A 12741-nucleotide genomic window follows, 5' to 3' on the forward strand; every position below is an offset into this window, starting at 1 on the left:
TGATTTATTTATGTTTTTTTTTTTTTTTTAAGTGAAAGTTTCTTAATTTAATGAGGATTTGCTGTACAGTGTGTAATGTTTTACTCAGATACACTTTTGCCTGAACAGTTTTCAAAACCCTCACTGTGGCTGCTGAGATCATTTTGATAAAAAAAAAAAAGTGAATATAGAATTTTAAAATATTGAAAAAAAACTTATTAGATGTCATGCTGGTATATAAATATAAATAATAATAAAAATGACAGATGCACAGATATTTTACTCAGCTTTAACCTATGAAGTAAAAGATAAAATTAAACACAATAATCATCAGGAAATATAATGAAATTTTGACAGACTGGACATCATTGTTTAGCATTTTGCTAATATAGTATGTACAGTATAGCTTTCTGGCCATTTGGGTCATCTCTAATTCTGACTTTAATACAGTATATTCTCATGATGATCTCTCTTCATCTTATTAAAGTGTAGTTAATTGTAGATAAGTCAGACTCCAGCCATACTACACATTTTTCATTCAAGGGTTAATCATAAAAATACACGAGTTTTCAAATTGAGTAACAGTATGATTAGACGGCTACTTTATACACATGGTATTGATGAATTAATTATCTTTCTTTTTTTCTTGTAAAACCTTTAGATTGCATGTTAATAACTTTAGACTGACTTTCCAGTTTGGCTAATTTGCACCAAAGTTTTCATTAAACTGTGAAAGTAATTCACTTCTGATAAATTTATTTTATTATACATTTATTATTAGCTTTTGATTATGTGAAGTGTCTGCCATACAAGTCCTTGCATATGAGCTGTTACTATAGAAGCATAATGTATTAGAATGATTGCATTAACATAAAGCTATCATTCAATGTACAGTCGGAACTTTCCTTGCTGTTACACGTGAATAATGTACACCTTTTTCTAGGGCTGCACAATTAATCGAATATCGATCCCGATTACGATTTTGACTGAGATATTGAAATTTAAAGTTCGTCCTCAGCTCACAGAAACCTCCACTGCAGATCAAATCAAGCGCTTCCTACACTTACAGCCAATCACAGAGTGGCGCAGAGATGACGTCATTTTGTAGTGCCAAAACCCCAAAACGGAATTAGCATTTTAGCCCTCGAGCTGCCAGCTTCGCGCAAGGGGTAATAATGAAATTAGCACGATGCTAAATGGCACTACAGAGGTTGTCGGGGACATTAAACCTCATCATGCCGAACGGGAAAAAAAAAACAAAAAAACTTTGCAGATAAACGCAGGGCTCTACAGTGCCACCATTTCACTCGTATTTGTGACTGAAAAGTATTTTGTGCCTGAAAAGTATTTTGTGCGACTGGATATATTTATTCGCACCGGTGCGAGTGACCTGTTCGGAGTTGTATAATACAATCAGGATAAAAACTACAGGAAGTCCAAAATTTATCTACACTGCGCAACAGTTACTTTCACACTGCTTTTCATCACCTCAATCAACTGAACAAGTGTGCAAATACTGCAGAGAAGCCATTATGATGAAATGTAACACTGAACATCTGCTTCAACTTCCTGATCTCACAACCGCCATCTTTTATTGATTCTGCAAAATAAGCTGAACTTGCACCGGCTCATGTAGACACAGCGGCTTCGCGTGGAGTAATTAATAATAATGCTAATGCTACAAGGTGGGTTTAATTCAAACTTCTTCCATTCAAAGTCCACCAAGGTAGGAGCTAGAATCATAGTTTTTTATTAAATCTTTTTATGACATCATCTGAACGTTCCAATGTTGACATCCACAGGACCTCTGTACAAGGTTACAAATAAGTTCAAATGTAGTCATTATGGGTGTCTTTTCAATGTCTTATAACGTCAACCACAATATACTATATATATACTAATTTACAATCACAATTTACAATTAGCTAATTAGAGACTTCTTCCATAAATGTTAAATAAATGTCAACTTTACAATTTTGACTTTACAAGTTTTACAATTTCAAAGTTATAAGATTTTGTTTGATATATAATACTTAAAATGTGTTTATAATTAGGCTTTAATTATGTGGAGCATCAACTATATAAGTACCTGCATTAGTTGTTACTATAGAAACAATAACATATTGAGCACATCAATCCAAAATACAGATAATTTATTAACATCAATTGAGAATTTTACAGCACTCATAAATTTAGATATTATGTGGTATTAAAAATTTGCACTTTTGTGGCCTTCAAATACTGTGGCAACACAATCTATTTCTAAACTGCAATAACTGCTGTGCCCATTGCTGCTGCATCCCGATCTGTGCGCGTTTGTTTTTCAGTTGAGACCGAGCTCCCTGCATCTCTGCTTCTAACAACTCCAACCCAAACAGAAATAGACAATGGAACAGCTACATCTGCTTAGCTACACAATTTTCACCTAAATCACACACATTTAAGTGGACTCGTGAAAGCATGGAGCTCAAAAATAAGGTCACTATTTTAAGCTAGGATAAAGGTGCTTCCACTGCCATAAGTAGTAAATCAGCACCAGTGAATAGACGGGCTCATCTTCTCCAGTTAAGTGTGAATTCCAGCAGAGATTATGGTATGTATTGTATTAATTTACTTATTTTTTCATTCTTTTTTTGCAACTTTTACCTACGAATTTGAAAGAAGTCTCAGAATAGCTGAATAACTAACTTGACTAAGCAGTCAATTTCACTTAATTTAATTAAAACTTCCTCTAACTTGGTTTTAGGTTGATGGTATTCTAAAATCTTAGAATGATGCATATATGATGAAAAACTACAAAGCTGTAAAGCACTTCGAGTGTCTAGAAAAGCACTATATAAAATGTAACTAACTAACAAAGCACTTGCTAAATGCTGTAAATGGAAATTTGCTTTAAAGTAACCATTTGCCCTCTAGTTTGAATGAAAATGTCAGTTATGTATCAATTATGTAATTATTTGAGTGTAATATGCATTACAACACTAGATCTATGGCATTTTCAGATTATGGCAGATTTCAGTGGGGCTTGAAAGTTTATGACTTTAAAATTCTGGTTACGAAACAGGACTCAAAACAGGAAGTAAGCACAGGAGTGACATCTTTATTTAGACTTAAGCAAAGTACCTGAAACTTAAACACTTATCCCTTAACTAGGAATGAGGCATGAAACACTGCACTTAGAACACAACTATAACATGAAACACTCGTTTCACTCGGGCATCAAATACTCCTTCAACTCATGCATTACATTCATTTAACTCAGGCACCAAACACTCATTTAACTCAGGCATGAACATTCTTAACTATGACATCAACCATCTTTAAACTCTCATTTAACCATGGCATGAACTAAGGAACAAGACAGGACCTGGAACTTTACCCCGTGGCACCATTAAACCCATCAATCTCTATTAGTGTCTGTTTTACTTTAATACCGCGCCAAATGCGCAGCAACGCGAGGGGTTTAATTAACCAGTCACAATTACCCCTGAATACAGACAGCTGGGACCAATCATGACACACCCTCGAATATCAACCAATACCTGGACTGGAAGAGAACCAAATCAAAACGAAAGGCATGTGTCCGTAGGAAACAGTTTTAGCGTTCATGCGCACTTCGTGCACGCGCTTTCCCAGTCATCGTGCTAGTGCACGCGGTCTCCACAGCGACCTCTGATGGCGAGATCGTGACAATTATTTTTTTCTAAATTTCTGCATAAATATGACCTGAAACATCAGATTTTTACAAAAGTCCTAAACGTAGGTGAAGCGAACCCAATTAAACAAATTATACAAAATACAAAAATATTATACTTGGTCATTTATTTATTGAGGAAAATGATCCAATATTACATATCTGTGAGTGGCAGAAGTATGTGAACCTTTGCTCTCAATATCAGGTGTGGCCCCTTTATTCAGCAATATCGGCAACTAAACATTTCCCGTAACTGGTGATCAGTCCTGCACATCGGCTTGAAGGAATTTTAGCCCATTCTTAAGTACAGAACAGCTTTGACTCTGGGATGTTGATGAGTTTCCTCACATGAAATGCTTGTTTAAGGTCCTTCCACAACATTTCTATTTGATTAAGTTCAGGACTTTGACTTGGCCATTCCAAAACATTAACTTTATTCTTCTTTAACCATTCTGTGGTAGAACAACTTGTGTGCTTACCATTATTGTCTTGCTGCATGACCAACTTTCTCTTGAGATTCAGTTCATGAACAGATGTCCTGGCATTTTCTTTTAAAAATTACTGCTATACTTCAGAATTCATTGTTTCATCAATGATGGGAAGCTATCTTGGCCCAGATGCAGTCAACAGGCCCAAACCATGGTACTACTAGCACCATGTTCCACAGATGGGATAAGGTTCTTATGCTTCTCATTTAAACCAAAAAGTTATATTTTGGTCTCATCTGTCCACAATAAAATAATCTTTTTGGAGTTTCTCCTTGCCATGCATATTTTTGTTGTTCAGTGTTCTCCTGATGGTGGACTCATGAACATAAGATCTTTGTTGGTTGACCAGTCCTGGGGAGGGTGACAATAGTCTTAAATTTCCTCCATTTGTACAAAACCTGTCTGACTGTGTATTGGTATAGTCCAAACTCTTTAGAGATGGTTTTGTAACCTCTTCTAGGCTTTCTATGACATCAACAACTCTTTTTTGAGATACTCAGAAATCTCCTTTGTTCATGCCATGATCCACTTCCACACACATGTGTTGTGAAGATCAGTTTTTGATAGCTCGCTGTTCTTTAAATACAACAAGGTGCTCACACCTGTTTGTCATCTAATTTATTGAAAACATCTGACTCTAATTTCACTTTCAAATTAAATAGCTAATCGTAAAGGATCACATACTTTTGCCACTCACAGATATGTAATATTGGATCATTTTCCTCAATGAATAAATGACCAAGTATATTTTTTGTTATAAATATTTTGTTTAATATTTTTGACTCATTTGTTTAATTGGGTTCATGTTTACTTTTAGGACTTCTGAAAATCTGGAAATCTGATGATGTTTTAGGTCATATTTATGCAGAAATATAGAACATTCTAAAGGCTTTACAAACTTTCAAGCACCACTGTACATTCATTGTGTGTGTGTGTGTGTGTGTGTGTGTGAGAGAGAGAGAGAGAGAGAGAGAGAGAGAGAGAGAGAGAGAGAGAGAGAGAGAGAGAGTGTGTGTGTGCGTGCATGTATGTTTTATGAAAATCCTTAATTGCATCTTTAAAAAACTTATTTCTACACCTTTTTTACAGTGTCAGTTGATACAAAACAGCCACAGGTGAGAATAATCGCACCTTTCACCAAGGACATGCTGATGAAAAGAGCCAGGTGGCATGCAGACTGCAGGGTCAAGGGAGGGGTGGGTTGCAACGTTTTGATTGTGAAGAGATTTCTTCTCTTCCGGAATAGCCATATCTACAAACATAGTGGTCACACTCATCACCCAGTTTTGATGAGTGGAGCAATGGCACCAAAATCACCAAAGAGGAAATTATAGAAAATGCTTTTACTACTTATACATATTTTTGCTCTTAATTTGTATAATAAAACTATGAAGATTTTAGCTAAGATTCTAAAAAGCACAATTTTAAACGTGATATCTAATTATATTGAAATTATGTGCAAAATTGTTTTTATTTTACACTTGACCAATGTTCCACAACAGACAGAAACAATGCAAGAGTAGGAAACTGAGCAGGTTTTGAACTTTACTGTGGTTTCAAGTTCATAGGCAAAAAAGACTGCCCCAAGGGTTACTTGTTCATGCTATCAGAGAGCTCCGGTGAATCAGTGACTATGGCTTGGTTGTAAAAGATTTCTACCACAAGGAGGTGGCTGTATATTATTATATTACACTAACTTTATACATCGCTATCTCACTATATCGTAAATATGGATTGTGTGAAATAATTCCATATCTGCACCTGGACTAGTTTTTAGTTAAGACATTTTAGTTACAGCTGTTTTAATCTCCTCCTTCATCATATTCTCAACAAATCAGCCTTTATTTAAGGGATATATTTGATAGCATTTTCCCTAAAACTGTACATTATGTTCAAAAGGCTCACAGTTATAAAATTAAAAAATAAGAAAATAATTAATATCGGCTTCAAAGACCTATCAAATATATCTTCAAATAGTTTCATAAAATGTAAGAGCCAAATCCATTAATAAACTTTTAATTCTGTTAAAAATAATAGAGAATGCTACAAAGCTTTCCCCCACAATGTCACTGTGTTTGCATTTTTATTATATATTTTCAAGCTTTTTTTGTTCTGTGTTCATGACTGTTAGTAAATATATCCTCAAATAGGCCATAAACAATGCTGCAATGATTTAGTTTAATTCTGGAAATAACTTTGTTTTTTTCTCTGTTTCCTCATTGTAATGTTCTGAGCTTTAATTTCTGCTTTGCCTACTAGGCTAATTTGCATGTATTTTATATCTGTAAATATTTTTGAAAATTTAAATTCTGGATTTTTCTATGCATTTACTCAAATCTCAAATAAATGTTTTTTTTTAAGTGCAATTAAAAGTCTCATTGTTTTCTATATCTTTATTTGAATTACAGTCAGTCTTATTACAGTTGGTCTTATAAAAAAAGTTTAAATGGCAAGAGTGTTTCTCTCAGTTTGCTGTCGAAACAGTAAAATTATTTTGCTATTTTATTTATTTATTTTTTTAGCTAATTTATCTTTATTGGTGCATTATTATGAAGGCTGTATCATGTCAGTGAGCAAACAAAGAGAATAAAAAAGCACTCTTTAAATAACAGGCAAAACACTGCATGTAAATGGTCTAATAATGGATGTAAATGTAGCACTTCTTCCTGTGCAGGTGTGTTTCACTCCATCTCAGAGATGCAGATGACTCAGACTGCTTCTTTTGGAAGATTTTACCGTTTATCTTTGGCCTGCTTGTTGCGTAACGCTCCCATCTGCTGTTTGCTGTGCTCACTGAAGCCTGTCCTGCAGTCCTTCCTCTAGCCACACCACAAAACACAAAAAACTGTGAAAAAAAAAAAAAAACATGCCCGCACACACACACTCACACTCTCTCTCTCTCTCTCTCTCTCACACACACACACACACACACACACACACACACACACACACACACACACACACACAACTGAACCACTAACATAAGATTGGTTTGTGTTCTGGTTCAGCTCTAGAATTATTCTTATGTTGTTCTTAATAATTATTCATGCAAAAAACTAAGAGGAGAACAATATCAAATAGACAAACTGTGATAACTGTAATAAATACTATGCTTCATACTAATCACATAGTTATTTGTCATTAGTTGTTACACTGAGTTCTGTTTTTGAAAACTCCCACAAACAACATATATATGTAATGAGTAAAAAAATGGGGGAAAATTGGAACAAAAAACAAAAACAAACAAACAAAAAAATTTATGAGTTGTTCTTTAACCAGGCCTGGCTAGTACCATCTAAGAAATTAGTTTGTTCTGTAGATTAGATTTATTATTATCAGTTATGCAGAAGAAATAAACACTGGTTTAACTTTTAACTCTGATGATGAAGTTGTTGGCTTTGCTGCAGCTTTGGAGACAGAAAATTAAGAGAAAGGATGTTGCAAATTTTCAAGAACAAAAAATAAGCAAGTATTTATTTTTAGTTCTATTCCAGTGTTGGATTATTGAAATGGTCAAACATAATTGGCCAGTAAATTTGCTTATATTCACTCACCAAAAAGGCAGTGTCACGTTGTGTTCAATGTATGATTTTCTCTCTTGTCTTAGGTGTTCAACTTATGACCTGATTGTCACAATGCACTTTTCTGAAAAAAAAATATTAAATATAGCTTTTACATATAGTAGTGCCATCTTCTCTGATCTGTGGCAGGATTGTTTGAAACAGAGTTCCTTCTGGAATATGAGATGTACTCATATTTCTTTGAGGACTTCATCATCATCATCATCATCATCATCATCATAATCAATATAATGTTTATAGTACAACAATATAACAGTTTAAGTGTTCTTTACCAAAGTGTTTTGCCAGTATCTTAATACACTTCAAAATTTTAAGTAAAACATTCAAATTTTAAGGAAGTTCTATTAAGCACTAAATATATATGCCATGTTCTTGAATTGTTTTTATCTTACTGTTTATAGCTCAGCATGTGACTGAGCCCAACATCACCATGAGCACCAATACAATGGACAACAACGTTAATCTGCTTTGTTGGTTGGATGGTTTTTCTCCGAAAAAAATAAGTGTTGCGTGGTACAAGGGTAATATGTTGCACACAGAGAAGACAACCATGAAGATATTCGAAAATCTCAACAATGGAGAAAGGACGTTTGGTGCACTGAGCCAACTCAGCATTAATGCACAGCAATGGAATGAAGGCACAGAGTTCACCTGTAAAGCCACACACAACTCCAAGATCTTCAGTCAAACATGGAGCAAGTGCAAAGGTCAGTTCCACAGAAAAACACTGCAAAATAAAAATCTTCCATGATGTCTAACTGTAAGTGAACAATCTCTTACATATTGCAGCTGAACCAACATCCAAACCACTGATACGTCTGGAGAAACCTGGTCTCATGTCAGTATTGACAGATTCAGAAGTAACAGCTTCCTGTGTTGTTGAAACTGTGCACAATACCAAAGTGTCATGGTTTGTAGATGGAAGGGAAAAAACAGACAGAGTCACCTTGAAGACACTGGACGGGAGAACTGTTAGCAACCTGACTATCTCTACAAACGAATGGAAAAACTGGCAGACAGTAAAATGCACCGCTGCACATCTATGTTTTGGCACAGTAGAGAAGACAATTAATATTCTAGGTATGTTCTGTATATAATTTTTAATTATATCATTAGGGGCAACTTGAAAAACACAGTTTACAACTTACTGCTATTTGTGGAAATCAGTCACATGATCAAATATTTTCTACTATATACAGCATGTAGATAGATAGATAGATATATAGATAGATAGATAGATAGATAGATAGATAGATAGATATATGTGTTTTTCCAGTTTGCCCCACACATATTAGTTATTTAAACAGTGATTAGAGACACAGCATTTAGATGCATGGGGGATCCTAAATGCCATGTGTGCACACATTAGGTTCCACGTTGGAAAAGTAACTTTAAAATATTTCACTTTAGTGAAACATTTTAACTCATAAGACTTTACCTTATGTTCCTCAGAACCTGTGCAGAAAACTCCTACAGTGGTGATCAGGAGGAATCTGGCAGACATACTGAAGGGAGACAGTACAGTACTGGAGTGTGCTGCAAGAGATCTGCCCTCTGGTGAGCTCTCGGTCATCTTACATGCCAATGGAATAAGGGTCCTTGAACCTCAGTATGTGGATCTGCCCAAAGGAGTGGACACTCTGACTGCACGCTTCACTGTTCCCACAACACACAGAAACAAAAACCAACGGTTCACCTGTCAGATTCAGCAAAGCCGTTCCAAACAGTGGACATCCAATTCTATAGAAAACCTTTTTGGTAAGGAACATTTCAATCTCAATCTCTAGACCATCTGAATACTGGCAATATTTACAGGTCAAAATACAACTGAAGTTGGAAAAAGGAACACTGGCAGAAATGCCAGCACAGTGAGCATGGGGTGTGAATTCTGGTTCTCAAATTTCATCAATTAGCACATCACTCGAGTTCATACTGTAACTGGTCTCAATTTGAAATGTACATGGGAATGTTTTTTTTATTCCTCACTTATGCAGTTCTTAGTGTTGTTGTTATTTGTCCATGATATTTCCTTTTAAATACAATTGGTTATAGTTTAAAATATAGGGATCCTGATTCCTCTATTCTAGAGCTGTAGAGCTATCTCGCTGCAACATTTTGACACTGTGATTTTAGGAAATACATCTGTAAATTAATCATAATTAAAGATAGTCGTGAAGGGGTTAAATTTCATGAACACCATTTAGAAACCTGTATTTTTAGTTTATATGAACCCTGATTTTTAGTGGAAAAAAAAAAAAATAAAAATACAAGTATTTATTAGGTTTCCACTATAGAAAGTGGGGTTTATAAAAAAAGCGAAATGTATAGTACATCATGATAACACATAAATTCACACAGACATATACACACACAAAGAAACAAGCTTTTCAGGAATGTATGACATGACATAATTGTGAAGTAGGCGGAGCATAAACCTTCCGCAAAGTTGCAAAGTTTCAGATAATGTGGTGTTCATGAGAGGACAAAAAAAATGACAAACTTTTTTTGTTGACTTTTCATATATTTATTACTACAGTTAAAGAAAAGCCATGTTAATGATGTTTTTTTTTTTTTTTTTTTTTTTTTTTTTTTTTACAAAAATCTAAATATAAAAATGACTAATGTGACCACAATTCATTTTTTCTACCAGTAATGTCTTGCCATGAGATTGTTTAAATTTGTTTAGCCAGAATTCATTTTCTTAGATTTCATGCTATAATATTTGTGCTTCTTTCCAGGTGACCCTTCAGTGGAACTTTCAGCTGTTTCCAACACTGATAACTCTGGATCAATTACACAAAAACTTATTTGTTCTGGAACTGGATTCAACCCACAAATTAAGTGGCTCCATAAATCTGTGCCAAATGCTCTTACAGAAGTGATGATGCAAGGAGATGGACGTGTGAAAGTATCCAGTGAGATATTGGTTCAACAACAGGAGTGGAATATTGATTGTGTATGTGAGGTCAGTGATCAGGATAATCCCAAACATGTCCAGAAGAGCACCAGAGTTTGTGCAGGTATTCTAACAAAGGACTATTTATCCAAAAAGTTCATAATCTTACAATTTCATTAAACTCCATGAAACAGATGTAGGTGAATAACTGTAACAGAACAATCTCTTGTGTGTTGCAGCTCATTCAACTGTCAAGCCACTGATACGTCTGGAGAAACCTGGTCTCATGTCAGTATTGACAGATTCAGAAGTAACAGCTTCCTGTGTTGTTGAAACTGTGCTCAATAGCAGAGTGTCGTGGTTTGTAGATGGAGGGGAAAAAACGAACAGAGTCACCTTGAAGACACTAGACGGGAGAACTGTTAGCAACCTGACTATCTCTACAGACGAATGGAAAAACTGGCAGACAATAAAATGCACAGCTAAACATCCATGTTTTGACACAGTAGAGAAGACAATTAATATTCTAGGTATGTTCTGTATATAATTTTTAATTATATCATTAGGGGCAACTTAAAAAACACAGTTTACAACTTACTGCTATTTGTGGAAATCAGTCACATGATCAAATATTTTCTACTATATACAGCGTACAGATAGATAGATAGATAGATAGATAGATAGATAGATAGATAGATAGATAGATAGATAGATAGATAGATGTGTTTTTCCAGTTTGACCCACACATATTAGTTATTTAAACAGTGATTAGAGACACAGCATTTAGATGCATGGAGGATCCTAAATGCCATGTGTGCACACATTAGGTTCCACGTTGGAAAAGTAACTTTAAAATATTTCACTTTAGTGAAACATTTTAACTCATAAGACTTTACCTTATGTTCCTCAGAACCTGTGCAGAAAACTCCTACAGTGGTGATCAGGAGGAATCTGGCAGACATACTGAAGGGAGACAGTGCAGTACTGGAGTGTGCTGCAAGAGATCTGCCCTCTGGTGAGCTCTTGGTCATCTTACAGGCCAATGGAATAAGGGTCCTTGAACCTCAGTATGTGGATCTGCCCAAAGGAGTGGACACTCTGACTGCACGCTTCACTGTTCCCACAACACACAGAAACAAAAACCAACGGTTCACCTGTCAGATTCAGCAAAGCCGTTCCAAACAGTGGACATCCAATTCTATAGAAAACCTTTTTGGTAAGGAACATTTCAATCTCAATCTCTAGACCATCTGAATACTGGCAATATTTACAGGTCAAAATACAACTGAAGTTGGAAAAAGGAACACTGGCAGAAATGCCAGCACAGTCAGCATGGGGTGTGAATTCTGGTTCTCAAATTTCATCAATTAGCACATCACTCGAGTTCATACTGTAACTGGTCTCAATTTGAAATGTACATGGGAATGTTTTTTTTATTCCTCACTTATGCAGTTCTGTGTTGTTGTTATTTGTCCATGATATTTCCTTTTAAATACAATTGGTTATAGTTTAAAATATAGGGATCCTGATTCCTCTATTCTAGAGCTGTAGAGCTATCTCGCTGCAACATTTTGACACTGTGATTTTAGGAAATACATCTGTAAATTAATCATAATTAAAGATAGTCGTGAAGGGGTTAAATTTCATGAACACCATTTAGAAACCTGTATTTTTAGTTTATATGAACCCTGATTTTTAGTGGAAAAAAAATAAAATAAAAATACAAGTATTTATTAGGTTTCCACTATAGAAAGTGGGGTTTATAAAAAAAAGGGAAATGTATAGTACATCATGATAACACATAAATTCACACAGACATATACACACACAAAGAAACAAGCTTTTCAGGAATGTATGACATGACATAATTGTGAAGTAGGCGGAGCATAAGCCTTCCGCAAAGTTGCAAAGTTTCAGATAATGTGGTGTTCATGAGAGGACAAAAAAAATGACAAACATTTTTTTTTGTTGACTTTTCATATATTTATTACTACAGTTAAAGAAAAGCCATGTTAATTATGCTTTTTTTTTTTTTTTTTTTTTTTTTTTTACAAAAATCTAAATATAAAAATGACTAATGTGACCACAATTCATTTTTTCTAC

General features: G+C 34.8%; 1 protein-coding gene and 1 long non-coding RNA gene across 2 annotated transcripts in view; both read left to right on the plus strand.

Annotated features, from left to right (window-relative positions):
- The window catches only part of LOC108277513 (uncharacterized), a 262355-nt gene that overhangs the window by 197 nt on the left and 249417 nt on the right, over positions 1-12741 (plus strand). Inside the window, exons 2-7 of the mRNA XM_053677649.1 lie at positions 8144-8449; positions 8532-8822; positions 9195-9500; positions 10481-10762; positions 10878-11168; positions 11549-11854. Coding sequence (XP_053533624.1) covers positions 8144-8449; positions 8532-8822; positions 9195-9500; positions 10481-10762; positions 10878-11168; positions 11549-11854 — 1782 coding nt within the window. The remainder of the gene's footprint in view (positions 1-8143; positions 8450-8531; positions 8823-9194; positions 9501-10480; positions 10763-10877; positions 11169-11548; positions 11855-12741) is intronic.
- Positions 11-6547, plus strand: LOC124626407 (uncharacterized). The gene is made up of 3 exons (XR_006981192.2): positions 11-1664; positions 2307-2572; positions 5251-6547. It is a non-coding gene; the product is annotated as an uncharacterized LOC124626407 (long non-coding RNA).

The sequence above is a fragment of the Ictalurus punctatus genome, chromosome 2 (assembly GCF_001660625.3).
Source record: "Ictalurus punctatus breed USDA103 chromosome 2, Coco_2.0, whole genome shotgun sequence".
Classification (NCBI taxonomy): domain Eukaryota; kingdom Metazoa; phylum Chordata; class Actinopteri; order Siluriformes; family Ictaluridae; genus Ictalurus; species Ictalurus punctatus.